This window comes from Gymnoscopelus braueri (assembly GCF_963280865.1).
Source record: "Gymnoscopelus braueri genome assembly, chromosome: 19".
NCBI classification, from domain to species: Eukaryota; Metazoa; Chordata; class Actinopteri; order Myctophiformes; family Myctophidae; genus Gymnoscopelus; species Gymnoscopelus braueri.
Genome location: NC_137621.1, coordinates 28,062,103 through 28,086,147, shown reverse-complemented (window position 1 = coordinate 28,086,147; position 24,045 = coordinate 28,062,103). Strand labels below are relative to the sequence as shown.

Sequence of the window (24,045 nt, the reverse complement as noted above, 5' to 3'; positions counted from 1 at the left end):
GCGCGGGCATCCGCACAGTGTGCCAATACGCGCTCCTTTACGCACGGCGCACTGCTCTCCAGCGTCACACTGAAATGATCAAGAAGAAACATTGAATTAGTAACACAGTGCCAGTGGTGGAAAGTAACCTACTACTGTATTTATTTTTTACTTTACTGGAGTATTTTCAATATAGCCTACTTTTACCTACAAATATTGTACTTTTACTCATTATTTGAAAACTTTTGTTACTTTGCAGATGTTGAATTTTATTACAAAACATACATTAACCACTTCAGCCCTATCCTTTGGCTATTTGAAAATAGCCGATCTACAAGCTCACAGCACTTTGCAATGCGAACTTGTTCTGCTATTTTCAAAGGATTTTCATACATTTAAAAAACGTGTGAAATTGGACATTCTGCATAATGAGTAGGCTACTTTTACTTTTGGTACTTTAAGTATATTTTGATGCCAATACTTCAGTACTTTTACTCAAGTCAATTTTGAACACTGGACTTTACTTGTATAGTATTTCTACATGATGGTAGGCCTGCAAATGCAACCACTTTTACTTAAAGTAATACTAGGTAACGTTTTCAACAAAACTAAAGTTAAATTGTATATCTTTTGCGAGTGGCAAAAGTTTCACAACACCCACTCCGTGAATTTCACCCCCGGAAGCCTTTTATTTATATATTTTCTATTGAACGTGTACGGGGGGGACTTTCCCGGGAAAATGACGTTCCTGGCCAACGTCATGACGTCGTGGCCGACGTCCTCAGGAACTACCGCAACGGTTTCCTGTTTGGCCAGGAACTACCGCGCTATTAACAAAAAGGAACCTCACGCTGATTTTAAGATAATGTAGGATTGGGAGATCGAAAAAGAACAGAAAAAGAAAGCACAGCTCATGGTAACTAATGCTCCACTGGCTAAGAGAAACGATCCGTAGATAGTATAAAACAATTAAAAGATCGCTTTTTGAAACGCTTCCGGCTTCCGGTGAAAACGAATGGAATTCTGGGTAATCGAGGACTAGGGAAATTGTATGCAGTGACGGTAGTGACCAGCAGAGGTTGCTAAAAATCGTTATTTGTGATTTTGCATTGTACAACTTTAAGTAAAAAACATTTAGTACTTTTTCCATCACTGCACAGCGCCTGGCATCGAAGATTAATAACATGCTTTGCGCCTTTGTCAATAACGCTAGAACCAAAAATAAAAGGGAAAGACAGTTTAGACCGAAAGTAAAGTATAGGACTGCAAAAAAGCAGTAAGAGAATGAGCTTACCGTAACCACAAGACACCAAAAATTACATCCACGCTACCATATTGTCTCTATTGTTTTTTGTTTATTTGTCTATGTGTGTTTTATTTATAGTAGCCTATTTGTCGCAGTCTAAAAGCGTATAGGGTACACAATAATCTTTCTTGTATCAGACTTTTAAAAGCTCCAAATGCATCGTCTGCCAGGTAGGCTAGTTGTATTATTTAGTAATACTTTTAGCCTGCCTGAAAGGCTACTCTGAAATAAGTGTCTCGGCAATTAGTTTAACACATATCTTATTCATGAAACGTGATTTAATAGGCAATGTGTTTCTGAAATATGAAATATGGCTTGATATTAGTTTCAGTGATATTTGCTTTTTATATTTTAACATTCATAAATCTAAAAGAGCATGTTCATGAAAGTCCTCTCACCGAAGGAAGCCAGCCTAACTTTTTCTCTGATGGCGTCTCTTTGCTCCTCAGCTTCTGCAGAACTTCTTGTAAAGCTTCAATCTGCATAGAAAACTACAAAAGAGAAAACAAAAAAACATATAGATTAAAAGAAAAAAACCTTTCTTCAATTGCACCATTCTGTTATGAGACATATCTCTCCTCATAATTAAAACTTACTTGATCCTTCTCTTCTTGAGTTTTCATCGGGAAAGGATCCAAGGATCGAGTCTCGAAGGATGAATCTTCTCCATGAGCGACCCACAAATACGCACAACAGGTGGCAGCAAGAAGAAGCGCCCTGGCGCTGACCATGGTGCTGAAGTCACAGTTTCTGGAGGCGAGCGAAGAGTAGAAGGTTGGAAGCGTCCGTTTCTTTCGTCTTTAGAAGAACTCTTCCACTTTATAGCCGCTGTTGACATCACCGAACTCCTGAAATATTCATGGCAAGTTTGACACGAGTGACTCTCAACACCTTTGATCGAAACGAAACGTGTTGACCTAACCTGATGAAATAAAGATTGCAGGTGGATTTAGATGTCACGAACAAAAATTATTGTTGACTCAAGCAAACAAGTCGTTCTCTTTTTTTGTCCTCTCCCCTGGCCCCCACACACATGTAAAGTGTCTTTGTACTTAGAAAAGCGCTACATAAATCCCAGATATTATTATAAATTTTTTTCCTCCATCAAAGGCCCAATTTTAAGTATGAGTATGAGTTACTGTATTTCAAACACGCCACAAGACGAGCCATCGAGATATTTTTCATTAATAGCTGTGCTGTGCAGACCAACTGAAAATCTAAACAGAAAGCTCCGAAGTTGTGCAAATCAATCTGCTGATAGAAAGCACGTCCAAGTTTAAGCACAATGTGTAGTTTGTGAAGATGTTCAAATCTATTTTTTAAATATAAAGTCACCCAAAGCGTTGTCCCTGTTTCCGTCAATCTGTTCTGCCGTCTGTGTGTACAACATTTGCCTTTGAGATGTAATGGAGTAGAAGTAAAATTATTGAAAATTGGTAGGCTTACTCCAGTAAAAGTATAAATACCTCAAAACTGTACTGAAGTACAGTACTTGAGTAAGTGTACTTAGTTACTTTCCAACACTGCCTAGTGCCTACATGTGTGCACATCTGTCACCTTTGTTCAATAAAGCTGAAATCAGACGCCTAGTTAACCCACACTGACACCAATCTCTAATCACGATCCAATTTCCTCCTGTTAACCCCGAATGCCCCCAAGGTATAGTGTGTGTGTGTGTGTGTGTGTGTGTGTGTGTGTGTGTGTGTGTGTGTGTGTGTGTGTGTGTGTGTGTGTGTGTGTGTGTGTGTGTGTGTGTGTGTGTGTGTGTGTGTGCGCACACGTGCATGCGTGTTGGAGGGGTGGATTTGGGGCCAGGCTAGTATGTGACAGAATTAGATGTGGTTTAATTGCAGGTTGTTGAACACTGATCTCATCATGCTGACATGGTGCTGACAGGTATTACAGTAGCTGAATAAACAAGCAGATTGGTTAATTTTTATTTTCAAACACCTAGCTTATAGGTGTCAGACTCAGAATCAACTTTATTGTCACATCACACACTGTTAACCCAGATTTCGTTTCTACTAAAAAAAAAAAGTACAATGCACATAAGACTATTTAAGTTTATTGCATTACTAAAAAATAAGTATATTCTACTTAGCATTTAATAGTAATGCAATGTGTAAAAAACCTTTAGTTCAAATGCATTAAAACGTTTGAGTGTAAAGTCTGTCAAACTTAAAATGACTAAATTGTCAAGACCACACCTCTTTTTGAAGCAATGATTGATGGGAAGAAGACAGCTGTGAAGATTATTGGCAGGTCGCCATTACAAATGTTGTTTACAGAGTCTTAAAGAAGTTGGACATAAGTATTTGTTTGTTTCAAGGTCTTAGACATTTTTCATCCGTTCGTGGAGCGTTTCTCACTTGAGGAGGTTCAGTTTGGGAACACGTTGTGTCCCATTTCAACAGACAAGCGGCTGCTTTCTAACGTGCGTCGCCCAACAAACACGAGAGTGGCTGCCTGCTACCATCTATTCTGGTGAGTAGTCACTTCAAACAGGGCAATACTAAATATATCTACATTTGGCTAATGAAATAATGTACTGGTAGATATCTCAATAAAGATACGTACACACTGGGTGCGGATTTTTCAGCACCAATTCTGCTAGTCATGGATCACACGACGCTCGTCACGTCATGGCTGAACTTCAACCTGGTTTTTGCACTTTCTCCATTTACATCTGTACATCTACATAACCGTTCAGATTTCAAATATAAAGTGTTAGCCTCATGGCCATGGATGTTACAATTATGTACGGGGCCTCAGAAGTACCCGTATCTTCCGTATTGTTCAATAAAAAGCATTTTTATCCGATTGGTGGCCATTTTCTCCATGCTTTCAACTATGTGACCCTATCGGTTGGGAGGTGTATTGCACTCTGATACATTATTACTCTTATGAGAAAATGGCCGCCGATCGGATTACATTTTCTTTTATTGAACAATACGGAAGATATGGGTACTTATACCCACCCGAAGAAAATTGTAACATCCATGGCCATGGGGTCAGCACTTTATATTTGAAATCTGAACGTTTATGTAAATGTAAGTTTCGTCATGACTGTCATGATATGACAAAAATATGATGTGCAAAGCAGATCTACAAGCTCACAACGCCTCCCAATGTGAGTTTGTAGATCAGCTATTTTCAAATAGCCATGGCTGAAGTGGTTAATGTATGTTTCACAGTCTAGTAACTAAAGTTTTCAAATAAATGTTGAGTAAAAGTACAATATTTGCCTCTGAAATGTAGTGGATTAAAAGTATTGGAAATACTCAAGTACAAATACCTCAACATTCTTCTTAAAGAGGTATTTCACTTTAAAAAAAAGTTGGGTAATTTTATTTTCTACTCAGGCATGATGGTGAGCCCCCCAGACAGTTTTTAAGTTGCTTGATACAGTATTTAGATATTTGATATTCATTTTATCAGACACGCCCCCTTCCTATAAAAACCCATTGTAACTTCAAACTCCATTTTAACCATGATAGATTCATGGCCCTCCTAATATGTGAGGGGCCGTTTTTCCATAAATGTTATTACATTTTCTTTTATGTAATATTTTTCATTCAAAAAAAAAAAAGTAATTGAAAAAACACTTGTAGAAAAATGGAGTTTGAAGTTACAATGGGTTTGTATGGGAAGGGGGTGTGTCTGGTGAAATATATATTAAATATACTGAATCAAGCAACATCTGTGTCATTTTAAGATTTCTTTGACTATTCAAAAATAGCAGATCTACAAGCTCATAGCACGGCACTCTGTGAGCTTGTAGATCTGCTATTTTTTTTTTAAATCGTGAAAATGTGGGCAAATCTTTGAATATCTGTTTTTCCATACCGAACATTTTTAACTCTGTGGAAAAGTTTGAGAGAACTGATTATAGCAACATATTCCCCCCCCCCCCCCCCCACAAATAGGATTTAGAAGACATTTGTAGAATCCCCAGAAGCAAAGATTTTAGTTAAAAATGTTTGCTTTAAAAATATATATATATATTCAAAGATTTTCTCAAGTTTCCAAAAATAGCAGATCTACAAGCTCATAGCACGGCACATATCTGCTATTTTTGAATATCCAAAGGAATCTTAAAATGACACAGATGCGTTCTCGGTCTTAAAGGGTTAAAACCTGTCTGGGGTGCTCCCAAAAGCCTGAGTAGACGATAAAATGACCCATATTTTTTTGGAAAGTTAAATATCCCTTTAAGTACAGTATTTGAGTACATGTACTTAGTTACTTTCCACAACTGTTAAATACAGAATACATATTGTAGTTTTTAATTATAGCAGTTCCCCTCCCCCTCATTTGTTTTGTGTTGTGTTGCAGGTCACAGGAAGATGCTTTGGAAGTGTAAGTATTGCCCTTTTAACTGTGACAAGAGAACACAGCTGACACAGAATGTTCAGAGTAATTGCTCAAAACATTACAAATCCAGGGTCAGTTCTTGATGTGTCATCTGTCTGTGTAGATTGTCAAGTATCAACCAAGTATGATAGTCTCTACTCGCTCATGCGCAGGTCTCCCTGAATTTGTCCAGATTTCATGATTTCCCGTTTCATGTCGAGGACCCCTACCCAACTGTGTACCAGGGACCCCCAGAAGAGATTTGTGTCATATATTTTGTAAATTATTGAAATATTTAGATAAGCCAATCTAGAAGCTCAGAATGCGACATGTGTATATCCTAAATATAAAATGGGGCTAAACTGGTTAAACTGAGTGTGCTGTTATATTCACTAATTTTGCTAGACCTCACTTTAAGAAACCCTGTGCTAAATTACTTTTCTTTTTTTTTTTTTCACGCAGATGGCTGTACAACAGAAATTAACCATGAGGATTATACTCTCGGCGGCAGATCTACGGAAGATAGAGAAGCCAACCATCCAAGTCATCCCTATAATTGAGCTGGTATCAATACCAACAACCACTGCAGAACCTAACTTAGATACTTATAGTGACACAATCATCCTGCAGGCAGACACAAGCAGCCAGGAAGACACAAGCAGCCAGGAAGACACAGAGATCCTGTATGGTGGATAGATATGGAAATGATCCTGTATGGTGGTGATGACCGTGAACCGGAAAGGGGAGCTAAATTTCCTGCCTGAATATCCAGAGGGTTTGGATGACCACAAAATGGAAGAAGCTCGTCAGGCTCTCCTCAATGAAGTGATGAAAACCAAGTGGACCCCTCGTTAAGAAACAGATGGAACTTTGCTTTTAGGAGAAAAGAAGTTGTCACAGAAACGCCTGCTATCAGCCAGATGGTATAGCGATGGCCAGCTCTTTTCACAGAAAGCCAGGTAAGTTTTGAATATTTACAAAATAGGACTTTATTTTCAAAATGTAATGTTCAATAATGCAATTATGCATGACACAAAATACATTTCTGTTGATAATTATAGTTTTTTGCTTGTGCCAATTTACTATCAGATGTAAATCATGTAGCTGAGGGTCACAGATTTTGATTATTTGACCATGGGCTTATGTTTGCTCTGTTTCAGATTTGGTGCGAGTTCAACACGGTGGTGGGGGAAAATCTACGAGATCTTTTCTTTGGACCACTTGACCAGTTGTCCCCAAGGCTGATTGACCTTTTCAGGAAGAAGAAAGGTGTCACCGGACAACGTCTGTGTGAGCTTTTACTTCAGACCAAGGTGAGTTGTCTGCACTAGTCTACTTCCTCTCCTCTAGATCTCTGTTCCTCTACTTTCCCTTTTCATTTACAAACCTTTCTTCTCATTTCATCTATTCTCATATCTCTATCATTTCCCCCTTTCATATTTTTTTGTCAATTCATCTCTATACTTTTCTCATATCCTGTCTTTTTTTTCTCCCGCCGTCTCTGCTTTTCTCCATCATTTAGCTGGGGACCACCTGGAACCCACCTAAGGACCACTGGTTGAAGACCCCTGTGTTAAGAGGGTAGCACTGGTCCAATAAATGGGATCCGAAACGGACCCGTGGATAATTGGACCGGTCCGAACGGAACGTAGAAAACATTCAGTGACTGGACCCGGCCCGAACTGGACCCGTTCGGGAACGAACCGAGGATAATTCATTTATATTAGACCCGGTCCGTCCGGCTCAGACCCATACTGGACCCGGAGCTCATTTATTGCTAACATCACCTGGTATTCATATTAGCCATGTCAGTCACCTCACCTCCCCCCCGCACCAACAGAGTCATCACAGACGAGCTGCTTCGCGTGCGTTCTGTTCTATGTTGCAGACAGACCATTTCGCCGATGTAGGCCGTCTGTCCCCGCAGATTAGGCTACTTCTTCCTGGTGGCTTTTGTTAACGTTTCACTTGCTAAAAAACCTCAATGGCGTTAAGCAGGGTAACCGGAAGACTCGCCCCAAAACCTTATACCTCTATGCCCAAAACACGCTCACGCGGTTCTTGTATATTCTTGTATTTGTTCTACTGCTGAGGATAAGGTTAGAAATACGTTTAGGGTTAGGCATAGTTTTACTGAGGTTTATAGTTTAGGAATAAGGTGTTTTGGCACCATTTTACTGAGGTAAAGAGATTTGTATAATAGAAAGCTGGTCGTCGGGTCCATCCATGGAACCGATCCGGCTCGATTCTCCGGTTCTGGGTGGGCTGTGCTACCCTCTACCACAGAGGGAGGTGTCTTTTAGTCGGCAGGTTTTCCCGCCTGCATTACCTATTGTCCCGCTAAAATATAGACTAGGGATTAAGTATATACGTTTAGGGTAAATCTAGATTTTAATTGGAATTAATAGTTCTATGCCCACTTCCTATCAATGAGAAATGTATACAGTATAATCTAGTGTAGTCAGTTCACGAACTGCAAATTATTGCTAGTCTACTAAGCTGAGATGATACGATACCATCTTCTATGACCCATGTCCCTGACCAGTTGTACCACACAAAACATTTGCATTTGATCATGTTCATTATATCTGGGGTGAGTAGAGTCTCTGACTTCAAAATTCACAAATTTCACAAATTTAAAGCTGTGTAATTTGGTTAGATTAATTAAATGGCTCACCCTTTCACAATCACACTGGTTCCCGTTTGCAACCCGGGCAGTTGACATTTTAATATAAAGAAATCTCTCTTTAGTTAAATCGTTTTTTTATTATGCAAACAAATGCTCAAATTCACAAACAGACAGCTGGAACAAATGTGCCTAAAGACAACCTAGCTGCTAATTTCTTGAGCTCCAGAGGACTGATCAGTCGCCTCCAGCTCCAGGCTCCATGGCCGTCACACGCCTCCAGCTCCAGGCTCCATGACCGTTTGATCTTCGCCCTGAACGTGCTCAGCCGGATCTTCCTCCTGAGATTCGTCAGACAGCTCTTCGTCCTCAGCCTCCTCAGACACAGTCCAGTCATTCTTCGCCGCGATCACATCCCACTTCTCGTTAACCTTTGATTGAATAGAGTGAAACATTTATTTAGAAGTTTGCAGAAAAAAGCACACGAAAGTACAGTTCAAATACAAGGTCGACTAAATCAAATTAAAACCCCCAAAAGCCTATGGTTCGTTTCAATTGAAGTCCTTTTCTACTCAATTTATAGTGCATACCTCGTGGTTCACTTCTTCATCCAAGTCTGGCGCCTCCTCCTGCGCCACCGCCGGGGCCATCTTGAATTGAATGAAAAAAAGCACAGTTCAAATACAAGGCCAATTAAATCAAATTAAAACGCCAAAAAGCCTATGGCTTGTTTCAATTGGGGTCCTATTGTACTCAATTCATAGTGCATACCTGGATTATTTTCTTCCACGAGGGTACGGAGCTTTCCGTATTCATCGGTCTCCTGATATGCTTGCTTCCACACTGCTTTAACCCTTTCGAACTTCTCGTTGCTGTATGCCATGCCTGGCTTCAGTCCCATGAAGAGCTTCACGTTGCTGTTCCCAGCATGGCCAACTTCTGTCGATACATGGGTGAGGGAGCGAGGGATTGTAGCAGCCTGTTTAGGATACAGCAGGCAGGATACAGTCTGTCAGAAACTGTCTGAAACCTATTACTTCCCCCTCATTTGTGATCTAATCTCTGTTCTGGTGGAAGGACTGCTGAACTGGAAATTGTTCCTTCGAAAATTTATTTAAGTTGGTACCTGCAGAAACCCGGACAGTCGCCTAAACTACTGTTTTATCAAATTACGGTAGTAAAGAATTATATTCACGTCTGGCGGCTGTGGTTGTCCTATAATTTAGAGATGGTTAAACACATGGGTGGGTGGATTGATTGGAAACAATACAACTCCTGCACCGTTGTCCTCCCTCACGAATTGATTGGTTCCGGCATCCCACTCCATATCCAATCTCCACTTGATATGTGCGAGTTCAGTGATGTGCTGGGGTTGAGAGAGAGGAAAGTGTAACGTTAGGTTTTTTTATACATATTTACATAAATGTAACTGCAAGTTGTGAGTAGCTGGCACAAGAATCTGGCATGTGTCGAGCAATAGTCCTACCATGCTCTGCATATCCATTGCCACCAGCATGCTGGCGAAGACACACCTCATACGACAAATGCCAAGCCTGGGAATGTACAGTAAATCAGAAATTAACTTTCTTGACATAAAGTTAGAGGGATGATAATGGCAATGTACACAAATCTATCTATCTATACATTTATCTATCTTACATTTTATTTATTTATTATTATAAACAAATCAAGTGGTGGTTTCCAGTCGCCATGTGCTAGGTCTTCTTTCTCACAGTCCATCCCTGCCTCTCCATGATGCCAGCCCACATCTCACTTAAGCCTATGGTTGGTTTCAATTGAGGTCCTTTTGTACTCAATTCATAGTGCATACCTCGTGTGTCACTGACTCTCCCCCCGTTTTGTCCGACTCTTCCTCCGGCTGGCCTTCCTTGGGCTGGCCTTCCTCGGGCTGGCCTTCCTCGGACTCCGACTGGCCTTCCTCCTCCTCCTTCTGGTCAGCCTTGAATTGAATGAATTTATTTAGAAGTTTGCAGAACACGGACACGCACACACACGGGGTGCAAAACATATGCTCTCACCATGCACAGTTGAAGCACAGTTCAAATACAAGGCCAACTAAATAAAATTATAACGCCAAAAAGCCTACGGCTGGTTTCAATTGGGGTCCGATTGTACTTGATTCATAGCACATACCTTCATTCTTTGTTTAACGTAGGTACGGAGCACATGGTAGTCATAGCACTTCAGAAATGTGCTAATCCACTTTTCTTTTGCACATTTTAGCATCAAGCGGCTGATAGCTGTATTTGCCTGGAGTCCATTCCATCTCTGGATGATGAGGCCTGTGAGTCCTGGCATTCTAGATCCATGGAATCTGCCGAGGGCGAAAAGAGACGGGCTTCTAGTTAGATCTTCGTCGTCGTTTGGGTCAAGTGGGTAGAGTGAAGCCTGCCTTTTAAGTTGCTCAATAAATTTTCTAATTTCCGCAGCCGCGATCACGAGGCTCGACACGGCACCACTGCGGTCGGTACAGAAAAAAGCTTCACCTTGACTTGCCATGACTCTTTATGAAAGACCTACGCAGGAAAGACCGATCGCTGTCACAAACACGGCATTTTATTAGAAACCAATGCTCCACCCCCCAGGATACCTTCTTGACATAAAGTTAGAGGGATGATAATGGCAATGTACACAAATCTATCTATCTATACATTTATCTATCTTACATTTTTTTTATTTATTATTATAAACAAATCAAGTGGTGGTTTCCAGTCGCCATGTGCTAGGTCTTCTTTCTCACAGTCCATCCCTGCCTCTCCATGATGCCAGCCCACATCTCACTTAAGCCTATGGTTGGTTTCAATTGAGGTCCTTTTGTACTCAATTCATAGTGCATACCTCGTGTGTCACTGACTCTCCCCCCGTTTTGTCCGACTCTTCCTCCGGCTGGCCTTCCTTGGGCTGGCCTTCCTCGGGCTGGCCTTCCTCGGACTCCGACTGGCCTTCCTCCTCCTCCTTCTGGTCAGCCTTGAATTGAATGAATTTATTTAGAAGTTTGCAGAACACGGACACGCACACACACGGGGTGCAAAACATATGCTCTCACCATGCACAGTTGAAGCACAGTTCAAATACAAGGCCAACTAAATAAAATTATAACGCCAAAAAGCCTACGGCTGGTTTCAATTGGGGTCCGATTGTACTTGATTCATAGCACATACCTTCATTCTTTGTTTAACGTAGGTACGGAGCACATGGTAGTCATAGCACTTCAGAAATGTGCTAATCCACTTTTCTTTTGCACATTTTAGCATCAAGCGGCTGATAGCTGTATTTGCCTGGAGTCCATTCCATCTCTGGATGATGAGGCCTGTGAGTCCTGGCATTCTAGATCCATGGAATCTGCCGAGGGCGAAAAGAGACGGGCTTCTAGTTAGATCTTCGTCGTCGTTTGGGTCAAGTGGGTAGAGTGAAGCCTGCCTTTTAAGTTGCTCAATAAATTTTCTAATTTCCGCAGCCGCGATCACGAGGCTCGACACGGCACCACTGCGGTCGGTACAGAAAAAAGCTTCACCTTGACTTGCCATGACTCTTTATGAAAGACCTACGCAGGAAAGACCGATCGCTGTCACAAACACGGCATTTTATTAGAAACCAATGCTCCACCCCCCAGGATACCTTCTTGACATAAAGTTAGAGGGATGATAATGGCAATGTACACAAATCTATCTATCTATACATTTATCTATCTTACATTTTTTTTATTTATTATTATAAACAAATCAAGTGGTGGTTTCCAGTCGCCATGTGCTAGGTCTTCTTTCTCACAGTCCATCCCTGCCTCTCCATGATGCCAGCCCACATCTCACTTAAGCCTATGGTTGGTTTCAATTGAGGTCCTTTTGTACTCAATTCATAGTGCATACCTCGTGTGTCACTGACTCTCCCCCCGTTTTGTCCGACTCTTCCTCCGGCTGGCCTTCCTTGGGCTGGCCTTCCTCGGGCTGGCCTTCCTCGGACTCCGACTGGCCTTCCTCCTCCTCCTTCTGGTCAGCCTTGAATTGAATGAATTTATTTAGAAGTTTGCAGAACACGGACACGCACACACACGGGGTGCAAAACATATGCTCTCACCATGCACAGTTGAAGCACAGTTCAAATACAAGGCCAACTAAATAAAATTATAACGCCAAAAAGCCTACGGCTGGTTTCAATTGGGGTCCGATTGTACTTGATTCATAGCACATACCTTCATTCTTTGTTTAACGTAGGTACGGAGCACATGGTAGTCATAGCACTTCAGAAATGTGCTAATCCACTTTTCTTTTGCACATTTTAGCATCAAGCGGCTGATAGCTGTATTTGCCTGGAGTCCATTCCATCTCTGGATGATGAGGCCTGTGAGTCCTGGCATTCTAGATCCATGGAATCTGCCGAGGGCGAAAAGAGACGGGCTTCTAGTTAGATCTTCGTCGTCGTTTGGGTCAAGTGGGTAGAGTGAAGCCTGCCTTTTAAGTTGCTCAATAAATTTTCTAATTTCCGCAGCCGCGATCACGAGGCTCGACACGGCACCACTGCGGTCGGTACAGAAAAAAGCTTCACCTTGACTTGCCATGACTCTTTATGAAAGACCTACGCAGGAAAGACCGATCGCTGTCACAAACACGGCATTTTATTAGAAACCAATGCTCCACCCCCCAGGATACCTTCTTGACATAAAGTTAGAGGGATGATAATGGCAATGTACACAAATCTATCTATATACATTTATCTATCTTACATTTTTTTTATTTATTATTATAAACAAATCAAGTGGTGGTTTCCAGTCGCCATGTGCTAGGTCTTCTTTCTCACAGTCCATCCCTGCCTCTCCATGATGCCAGCCCACATCTCACTTAAGCCTATGGTTGGTTTCAATTGAGGTCCTTTTGTACTCAATTCATAGTGCATACCTCGTGTGTCACTGACTCTCCCCCCGTTTTGTCCGACTCTTCCTCCGGCTGGCCTTCCTTGGGCTGGCCTTCCTCGGGCTGGCCTTCCTCGGACTCCGACTGGCCTTCCTCCTCCTCCTTCTGGTCAGCCTTGAATTGAATGAATTTATTTAGAAGTTTGCAGAACACGGACACGCACACACACGGGGTGCAAAACATATGCTCTCACCATGCACAGTTGAAGCACAGTTCAAATACAAGGCCAACTAAATAAAATTATAACGCCAAAAAGCCTACGGCTGGTTTCAATTGGGGTCCGATTGTACTTGATTCATAGCACATACCTTCATTCTTTGTTTAACGTAGGTACGGAGCACATGGTAGTCATAGCACTTCAGAAATGTGCTAATCCACTTTTCTTTTGCACATTTTAGCATCAAGCGGCTGATAGCTGTATTTGCCTGGAGTCCATTCCATCTCTGGATGATGAGGCCTGTGAGTCCTGGCATTCTAGATCCATGGAATCTGCCGAGGGCGAAAAGAGACGGGCTTCTAGTTAGATCTTCGTCGTCGTTTGGGTCAAGTGGGTAGAGTGAAGCCTGCCTTTTAAGTTGCTCAATAAATTTTCTAATTTCCGCAGCCGCGATCACGAGGCTCGACACGGCACCACTGCGGTCGGTACAGAAAAAAGCTTCACCTTGACTTGCCATGACTCTTTATGAAAGACCTACGCAGGAAAGACCGATCGCTGTCACAAACACGGCATTTTATTAGAAACCAATGCTCCACCCCCCAGGATACCCGAACCATACAGATTCTACCATTTTTGTATCACAGAGAGTGGGCGGGGTCTGCCTGTAGCACACCTTCAGCCTCTGTGGCACACGTGAACAGTGCATGATACAGCTGAAATGAATGGGAGATTATCATGTTCAATCAGACCTTTGATTGGTGTAAGTAAAATAAATAAATAAATGAATACATGAATTTATAAAGCAAGAAATGCTAAAATAAATAAGTAAATGTGCAAAGAAGTATACAATTAATATTGAAATGTATTCATTTATGTGACTTTATATATTTATTCATTTATTTATCTATTCATTTATCTATTTATGTTTTTAAAAAAAAATTATTGGTTCATATGTATATGTATTTATTTATGTATGTATTTATTTATTTATTTCCGTATTTATTTATTTAATTATTTAATGCCCTATTTCAGGCACAACTGTGTATTTCATCAACGGTATGTTAATGAGGGGGCGGTCCATATATTGTATAATTATTGATAAAATAATGTTTCATATGTATAAATATACCATTGTGCATTCAATACTAAGATATTAAAAATAATAGACAGATTCATATATTCATGTTTTTATTTTAAACATACATGTACAAGGTACAGTGAGTATGGCCGTACTGCCATTTATAAACATACCATTAACTGAGAACAAATCTGTAAATTGCACAATAATCATGTATACATGCTATTAAAAATGGACAGAATCATGATTTATTTTAAACATACATGTGGAAAATGTTTTTTAAATATTAATTATTATATAATATAAAATATATTATTATATAATATAAAATTAATTATTTTGGGGGAGCCAGCCCCCCAAACTCCTGAAATGCATCTATGAAATCTAAATAAAAAAATCCATGAAATTTGTATTAATTACATTGAATTATTATATATTAATTATATTATTTATGTATTTATTAAAGGAGAATTCCGGACATTTTAAGTGTTATCTTTGATGTGTCGTTACTCACCTACCGACGTAAAAAGTGGCATTGTTTTTTTCCAGAGATTCCCCTGTCGTCATTTTTTAAACCCCCTCCGCTCTCCTAATGGAGAGCGCGTGGCTTAGGCTTCCGCTAATGCCGAACGATTTAACACTGGTTGCTTGTTTCTCTACCTGGCAACACCAAGTTGCCAGGTTCTGGAAAGAAACAAGCAACCAGTGTTAAATCGTTCGGCATTAGCGGAAGCCTCTCAGGAACTTTCAGCGCATGTTTGACTATCATGAGACTCTACAATGAGTTGTAGTAGAGAAAAAAATTACTTTGCATCGGTTATAATAGACGAATTTCCCTAAGCCGCCCCTGGGTCAAACTGCAACGTCTCTGCATGAGAACCATATACAGTACAACAACACATAATAACACCGAACTCACGGGGGTACAAATAAAGAATAAATATGGAGACAGGAGACACAGAGCTTTTTCATACACAGCTTCTAGGAACTAGCTGCCCTCACCTAGCAGTGAGGGTTTTTATTGAGCGCACACACACACACACACCACACACCCAAATCAGCTCCATAATACACGGCCATCACAGATGTCATCGTTCAATCATCGTGTCAATAATCAAATCATACAACATAAAGAAAAGTCATCATTAAGTTTGCCTCTTATAAAACAAATAATTACAAATGAGAGCATAACTCAACACCCCCACTTGTTCTCACTTTGTTATCATCATGAACATTGTACAAAGTTTTTTTTTCTTTCACATTCCAAACATGAATTCAGCAAACTTAAGTAACTTAAATTTAGTAGCAGGTTTTGTCATCACATCTGCTACCATTTCCTCAGTTGGACAATATTGTAATACAATGTTACCATCATTCACAGTAGACCTAATGAAGTGGTACTTTATGTCAATATGTTTGCATCTCTGTCTGTTGACAGGATTCTTTGCCAAAGCAAGTGTACCCTGGTTGTCTTCGTAAACCTTAGTGCATACTCATATTCATCAAGACCTTCTATAAGTTGTTTCAGGTAAAGACACTCCTGTATTGTTGCGGCTAGAGCCATATACTCTGCCTCACAAGTGAACAGTGCAACAGTAGGCTGCTTTTTGGTCTTCCATTAAACCAAAGTGCCTTTTTTGGTTAGGCTTAGGGCAGGTACACACTGTAGGACTTTTAAAGTGGTCGGGGATTCATCTGTTGAACATTACACACTGCAGGAGTTTATTTCTTGAAATCGGCTGTCATATGTCGTTGTGGTTTTCACCCTATAGATTGATCCCCGACCAGGGATTACACACTAGGATAGTTCACTAGGATGCTGTCCAGAGTCAGACCCAATACCTACATTTGTTTTTATTCCAATTCATTTAAACAGAGGTCTCCCATGATATAAATATGCACATCTATCTCTCTCTCTCTCTCGCTCTCTCTCTCTCGCTCTCGCTCTCGCTCTCTCTCTTTCTCTCGACAAGTGCACGAAAAAGTGTTGCCATGTTCGCTTATTATAAGCGACTTTGGGCTTGTTTTTCTGTAAAATTGATTGAAAGTGTAGTTGCTTATTTGGCCTTGTTTCCTAATGTTGTTTGAACCAGTTGTTCTCAAACATTTTCATGGCAAAGATCCCCAAATTAATATTTGTCTGCAGACCTCCCCCCTTCTGAAAATATGTTGTGCCAGCCATAGACCCTCATACAAGTTTTGTGTGGATTTGGAAAATATTCCACAATTTTCTCATTTTTGCAATATTTTTCTTTTGAAATAGCTGCGATATGCGTTGTGAGCTTGTAGATCGTCTATTTTGAAATATGCAATATATTTGTATATAATATAGGGTTAAAGTGTTCCTGTGGCCTGCCCTATAATGTATTTATTATTATTATTATTATTATTATTATTATTATTATTATTATTATTATTATTATTATTACAATTATTAGTATTATACTATTACTATTGTTATTGTTATTGTTATTGTTATTGTTATTAATATTATCATTATCATTATTATTAGATGTTTCTTTTTGAATAGACAACGACAACGCTATTTATTGTAGACTTGGATGGATTGCTTGCTTTGATTTCTGAATGTAGTGAGTGGCCTGTTCCACGTAACAGCCTGGTGATGCGTGGTTAGTTCCTGTAGAGGGCAGTAGCAAACTTTGGGAGCTTTACCTTGACGGAAGTTAAAGAAGCGACACTCGTTCACTCACTCACTGTGTGTGTGAGGCTTTATTTACGTTGTAGCAGTAGCTTGACTAGCTTCATGCTAGTCGCTGATCACTTTGATACTGAAGTGTTCTTTTTTTCTTGATAGGTTTGGTTTTCTACCCTGATCAACAATGTCTGAAAGAAAAGTTTTGAATGTAAGTAGCGTATGCCATTTGAGCCACGGACCACCGTTTGATGAGATTTAGACTCTCAGACCCCAAAACGTAGAATATTTTGTTATCGTATTTGTCCACAATTCCATGCTGTATCGATGTTGGTACCATTAGGAGAGACAACAGGCAAACTTTGATCAAAATAACAATTCTTTAAGTAATGCAGATGTTTAACAATGATGTAACTATTGAGAGCGTAAAAATGAAAGCAAATGGACCCTTACGGGTCCATTTGGTTTCATTTTACGCTCTCAAGAGTTAAAGGTCTATAAGGGTCCATTTGGTTACCAACTCTCCATTTAGCTGGGGACCACCTGGAACCCCCTCAAGGACCACTGGTTGAGAACCACTAGTTTAGAACAATGGTTTATCCGCAGCAGCCTGGTTACCAACCACGGTAGTACAATATCAACGTAACTAAACGTCCTCGCAGCGCATAACCCCCCAGAAACAAGATTCTGTGGCGAAGGTTCACGTTTCTCAAACCAATGAATCGATGGTTATGTTGCATTGCATGTCATCGCTCTTGATGTTGTTAAGCAAAATGTAGGATAGCTTTAAAAAAAATGAGCAACATAATGTAGTTTAGAGTAACTCATAACTGTGTTTTGTCCTCCACAGAAATACTACCCACCAGATTTTGATCCAGCCAAAATCCCAAAGCTGAAACTTCCCAAAGACCGTCAATATGTGGTCAGATTGATGGCTCCGTTCAATATGAGGTATATCTTGCTAATGTTCTCATTGACCTATTATTACTGATCTGAATTAGTATTGTTTGTGTCGTGTTGTGGCCTGTTGGCACAGTTTTGCAGACCTTGCCACACTAGCAGTTTTGCAGATTTTGCAGTCGCTGCTTTTACTTGTAGGTTGCCTCTTGAAGAGTTAGAGGGTTATTTTCTTTTAAATGAACATTCTTATGCTTCTCTGACGGGCTGCAGGTGTAAAACATGCGGAGAGTACATCTATAAGGGGAAGAAATTCAATGCCCGTAAGGAGACTGTTATGAATGAGCTGTACATGGGTCTGCCCATCTTCCGCTTCTACATCAAGTGTACTCGTTGTCTGGCTGAAATTACCTTCAAGGTGAGGGTTTCTGTTAACCTATTTTTTAAAATCTTTATCAGACCACAAGTTCATTTTCATGTAAGACATTGAAATCAAAACACTTTATCAAAACAAATGGACAAATTGTTAATTTAAGGCTTGTAATTCTAAAACATTAGCCAGAATATAGAATTTCATGTTAATTACAGTGCCATTACTATGTAATACTACATAGTAATGGTACGTAGAATTTCACAATAGAGACGCAGTATTAATTTGTGGATGTAGTTTAGTCTCTCTCTGTAAAGCGACTTTAAGTACCTTTGAATAGCGCTATATAAATCTGATGTAATGTTATTATTACTGTATGTAACTGTATTTAAAAAATATGTTTAAAAAGATACCATGCACTTTTAAAGAAGTAGTACGGTGACATATTGATGTAAAATGGTCCACAAAAAAAAAAAGACTGTCTCAAAACAGTCTCCACTTGAACCCCAGCATTCCTGTTCTGGATGGAACATTCGCCAAAAATAGCAGATCTACGAGCTCACTGAGCTTTGATCGTCTATTTTTGGCGAAGAGATTTGGTTAAATGGAAAAAGTCAGTTCTGTTTTACTAAGAATTGGTTGTCCCCCTTTATAGACTGACCCAGAAAACACAGACTATGCCATGGAGCATGGTGCCACAAGGAACTTCCAGGCTGAAAAACTGCTTGAAGAAGAGGAGAAGAGAATTGTGACGGAGAGAGAAGAGGAGGAAATGAACAACCCCATGAAGGTTGGTGTAAAGACAATTTTGGTCATGTTCGCTGTCATTCCAAATATATTCTAAAATTGTGTCACACCTAAATAACAATATATCCATAATGCCTTTATGTCATTAGTATTTTCCAAGCAATGTTTATTCACCGTTTCTCACAAAAATGTCCATAATGAAACGGCGCAAGAAGCATCACTTTAAAAGCATTGACGCAATTGTAGAGGATTCCGGAATAGCCTGAATGAATGTATGTGGATACTCACTCAGCAGGTTGGTATTCAAACATAATTCATTCAGATTCTTAATTTATTAGGGGCGGCCATAGCTGAGTGGTTAGTGAGCCCGCCTAGGGAGCCAGAGGCCCTGGTTGCCCCAGGTTCGATTCCAGGCCAGGCCAGCATATGTGTCGATGAAATGAAATTTGTCCCTGAGCAAGACTCTTAACCCCTAATTGCTCACAGGTTCTCATTGGAAACAAGACCGCAAGGACTTTCATGAACGACCTGTTAAAAGGAATTATCCTTAACTCTAAAGACACAATTGGGGAAATAATCTGCCATGATCAGAATGTCATTTAACATGAAAAGAAAAAGAAACTCTGAAAAGAACTTCTGGATTCATTAATGAACCAGCTGTGAGAATCAGTCCCTCCCAGGATCTTGTTGGGATCCTCCCAATGGTGGCACCCCAAGAATGAGGATTTAATGCTATTTGTGATCCTTTACCCAGGTGTTGGAGAACCGAACTCGGGATTCCAAGATGGAGATGGAGGTTCTGGAGAACCTTCAGGAGCTGAAGGAGTTAAACCAGAGACAGGCCACGGTGGACTTCGAGGGGATGATCGACCAGTACAGAATGATGGAGGACAGAGAGAGGCAACGGCAACAAGAAGAGGATGAGAGAGAGACAAAGTTAGTTAGGCAGTTGAACGTGCAATATACATATTCAGGGAATACAATTAGCACCCGCCAACCACCAATGGCGTGTAGATTTCCTCTTTTGCTGGTAAATTACAGAGGCTATTCAGTTACTCTGGTGTGTAAAATATTAGGAGCCAGCTTTTTTTTTTAAAGCTGTACAGCCGACTTGTGTGTGCATGTCCATGTGTCCATTCATAGCATGAGAATCATAGCCTGGAAACTAGACGAATCTGCCAGTGCAAAAAGAAAAAAAAAGCCCTCAGCAGATTGTCTGGCCCCGCTCGGTTGTGATTGGATTTTGCTGCCCCAGAAGTTTTGGGCACCAATAAGGGCCCAGTATGCAAATATGGGGTGTTTTTTCACCAGAGGCATTCATTTTTATCCGCCCCATGGAAATGCAGGTTCCACACAGAGATTCCAGACTAATATCTATGCAGTGATATTAGTCTAGCCATGCCAGGCTATGAGATGCATGCGCCACACCAATCAGTGATCTCACCGGGAGGGTATCATGTCGGCCATACAGTGGCGGTGTCTTCTTGGACCCCTCCTTTTTCCCTCTACACTAAATCTGTTAGCCGATCTGCCATCTTCTCCAAATGTTTGCTTATTGTGACATGCCCAGAATATAACTAGCGCATCTGTACTGGTGAGATGATTGACAATGCCACAAAAGTTATTTGAAGCAGAGGGCACTGGATTGGACGCTCCATATTTATTGCAGTTCAGACATTGTTTCAATTACCTATCTCCATCACGAGAGGGAGACAACGTTTAACTGTCAAATGAATCTAATATAAGTTGGTCATTAGACTATTTTATAGAATTAAACATGGAATAACCAGAAATAACCAGCAAGCCATTGGTTTCAATATGATATGAAAATCAACTTGCACAGACATGAAACTTACCAAACCTTTTTGGCTGATGTAATCATTAAAATCATGTTTCTTACAGAGAGATGTTGGACCGGGCTCTAGTGAAGAGACTGAGGGATTCAGACTCTGATTCAGATCTGGATGAAAAGAGTAATGATGTACAACCAAACAGATCCAGTACGGACAGACCTACAGACGTTCTCACCACTGACAAAACTACAGATGCACAGGTATAGCCCCTGATACTGCACAAAGTGTATGTACTCACATTCAGTGCTATCATACCACATGGGTGTGGTTATTTAGAACAGTACATGACTGCCAGAATTTGAGTGATGACAACTTTAATTGCTCTTATGCTGTACCCATCTGCTGCTTTGTATCCACAAGTTTCCTAGGGCGTTGTGGGCATCACTTCCTGTCGATTTCATTGGATTTCATTGGATCAAATCGACAGGAAGTGATGCCCACAACTCCCTAGGAAACTTGTGGATAAATATGATTTGTTCTAGGACTTACTTCTTTGTAAAAGAATAATGTGTATGTCTTGTTGTTTATCTACAGAGCTCTGTGGCTGTGGGAGTAAAAAGGATCAAGGTAGAGAGTTGGGAGAAGAGTGTGGGGACACTAAGAGGTGGAGGGCTCGGATCTCTGGTGGTGAAGAAGAAACCAACAGCAGCTGTCAGCAAACCTGGTCCAATGGCGCCCCCTGCTGCCCCTAGCTCAAACACAGGTGACACATATGGCATTTATTTTACTACTAGTCTAGAGGTTCGGGCTGCTACCTGGCCCTCAAATCTAGAGTTTGGGCCGCTACACAGCCCTCACATCGCCGATCCGACCAATATGCCCATATATTGAGATCTCTGTATATGTCAGTCCTTGTCCCTTTTATGGCCATATATGGATATTGCTGATGTCATCAATATATGCCCATTTATGGGCATGCCCCCTTTTGTGCCCATATGTGGAGCTACTGTAACTGATTTGTTTGCGCCTGATGCCATGATGACACATTGAGGTTAGACAACACACTCCATATTTGGGCGTAGCTGCATTGGGAACTCCTTATATGGTTATGGCTGAGTCATAGTGACATGAGCTTGACAACGTGGCCTGCCGGCCGGTCCTCCCGTTTTTTTTTTCATGGGGCACCACAGTGAGGTAGTCATGTCGACTACAGAGACAACACGAAATAGATAAAAATCGGGACAAAAGAAAACAGACACAAAGTATACATCAGTAAAAAGGAAAGGGAAAAAAAGGACAAAAACAAAAAAGCAAGCAAACACAAAAAAAACTAGGTACAGAGGCACAAAAAAAACGAACCCATGTTCAAGTTCATATTCTTTACCACTCTTTTTCTACAATTAGGACACAAACAGATCATTAACTAGGTCAGTCTTTCATCAAGTGCCTGATAATAAAACGGTACCGGTTTAAATTAGAAGTGCTCCCCCCATTTGGTTGTTGACTCTTCCTTATTTATTTCCAATAGCATTCTATACTGTGCTTTTAGTTAGGCTGAGGTGCTAAGTCGTCATAGTTTACATTATGCCCCCCCCCCCCATCCACACCCACACTTTCCATGTATCTCTCCCATTTACACCACAGAGTACTACTCTTACTAAGATTTCCTCTAATTTTATATGTTAACTGCTCCATTACTTTTATTTGTTCCATTAGCTCCCTCCATTTCTGTACACTATTGCTTAGTTTCCAAAGCCAGTTTTTGGTTATAAGTTTGAGGGCCGTTAATGGGACAATATTGGTACAGAAATGACACAGGTTCTGAAAACTGAAGACAAGTACCTTATTCATATTTTGATGATAAGGTACTTGTCTTCGGTTCTGTCTATCCCCATTGGTATTTTACCCAACAGGATATATTCGTGACTGATATTTACCTTCGTTTTCAGTACCTGTACCAATATTGTCCCAGTACTTTTTCAAGACAGGACAAAACCAGAAGATATGGCTGTAGTTGGCATGGTTGTCTCCACAGTCTCCAACATTTTTAAATGTTTTTCAAAATACTAGTAAAACAAAACGTCTAAAAAGTTTTAAGCATAAGGGGTAAGGTGGTGCGCAAAATGGGGCCCTGAGTATCTACACTACAGTCTGTTGTCACTTAATTCTTTTTTTATTGTATTTACAGAATGCATTTCTTAATCTAATGGGAATTTAATTTTTTATTTTCTTTGTCTATGTTTGTTTTGTTTCTTTCTATATGGCCGTTAAACCTGAATTGTTTTTTATTTTACAGGTTCTAAAGTGGTGACAGCCGGTGCTACTCAACCAGTCAATGTTCAGAATGGGTCATCTCTCAGCCTCTTGGGGGCATATTCAGACAGTGATAGCAATGACAGTGATTAAGATGTAAAGGATGGATTGGGACAGTGGGCAATAAAGTTTGTCTTGCCATGATGATAATATAAAATATTATAAATCTCTGATAAATATGATGTGCAACCAAATAGCAGAGAGCTGCAGCGAGAATCTGCAGTGTGAACTGATCCCAGTCTTTGTTCTGTCAGTGTCCTTGAGCAAGACACTAAACCCTTAGCTGTTCATTGTCATTGAGTGTCAATTAAATGTCTAATATGTAAATGGTGTGATGTATACTCCTGGACCTGTAGTTTAAATTTCATTTTGTGGAAGATGAAAAGTTTGCTTTGTAAGAAGAAGGAAAAAACTAAGCTTTTGACTCTTATTAAAAATGTATTTTTACTCATATTCTTTGTCTGCTTTGAACTGTATTCAGACTTTCATGAAGCCTATTGTTTTTCAGATTATTTTGACACTAGGAATTTTACTGGGTATTTGAATTGAATGGATAAGTGACTTCTGGAAAAGAGATTGAACACAGATTGCATAATTAGCTTAATTGTTAAATACTGAAACAGTATTTAATGAAATGATCAAAACTTGCAATATAAAAGAGGTGCTTCACATAGCATTGCCTGGATTTATTAGGTTATAGGCCTATATAGGACATATCTGTACATAAAGGACACTTACACACTTTTACCATCCAAGGCTCAATGTTCCCAATAGTTAGAATGGGTCAATGGGTCAATTTCCTCACAGCGATCAATTGGGTGCAAACTATTACCATAAGCTGTAAC

The 24,045-nt window shown here is 40.2% G+C and overlaps 2 protein-coding genes across 2 annotated transcripts in view; one reads left to right on the top strand and one right to left on the bottom strand.

The window, feature by feature from the left end:
• Nucleotides 1-2,016, bottom strand: part of LOC308074396 (cocaine- and amphetamine-regulated transcript protein) — a gene marked incomplete at its 5' end in the record, with an annotated part of 2,161 nt that extends 145 nt beyond the window's left edge. Inside the window, 3 exons of the mRNA XM_080413836.1 lie at nucleotides 1-69; nucleotides 1,684-1,764; nucleotides 1,882-2,016. The exon at nucleotides 1-69 is cut by the window's left edge and continues 145 nt beyond it. Of these exons, the coding sequence (XP_080269962.1) occupies nucleotides 1-69; nucleotides 1,684-1,764; nucleotides 1,882-2,016 (285 nt within the window). The remainder of the gene's footprint in view (nucleotides 70-1,683; nucleotides 1,765-1,881) is intronic.
• A 15,135-nt stretch (nucleotides 2,017-17,151) lies between these two features.
• On the top strand, nucleotides 17,152-23,653 carry yju2 (YJU2 splicing factor homolog). The gene is made up of 8 exons (XM_080414560.1): nucleotides 17,152-17,291; nucleotides 17,931-18,031; nucleotides 18,251-18,395; nucleotides 19,003-19,137; nucleotides 19,849-20,030; nucleotides 20,997-21,147; nucleotides 21,482-21,650; nucleotides 23,184-23,653. The coding sequence occupies exons 1-8, from the start codon at nucleotides 17,268-17,270 to the stop codon at nucleotides 23,291-23,293; spliced, it is 1,017 nt and encodes a 338-aa protein (XP_080270686.1). The 5' UTR covers nucleotides 17,152-17,267; the 3' UTR covers nucleotides 23,294-23,653.
• The last annotated feature ends 392 nt before the right edge of the window (nucleotides 23,654-24,045 follow it).

Excerpts from the sequence above, each read along its gene's own strand:
- yju2 (XM_080414560.1), top strand. The coding sequence starts at position 17,268 with ATGTCTGAAAGAAAAGTTTTGAAT. Across the intron at positions 17,292-17,930 it reads CTGAAAGAAAAGTTTTGAAT|AAATACTACCCACCAGATTT; the intron begins GTAAGTAGCGTA and ends TGTCCTCCACAG. Across the intron at positions 18,032-18,250 it reads ATGGCTCCGTTCAATATGAG|GTGTAAAACATGCGGAGAGT; the intron begins GTATATCTTGCT and ends GACGGGCTGCAG.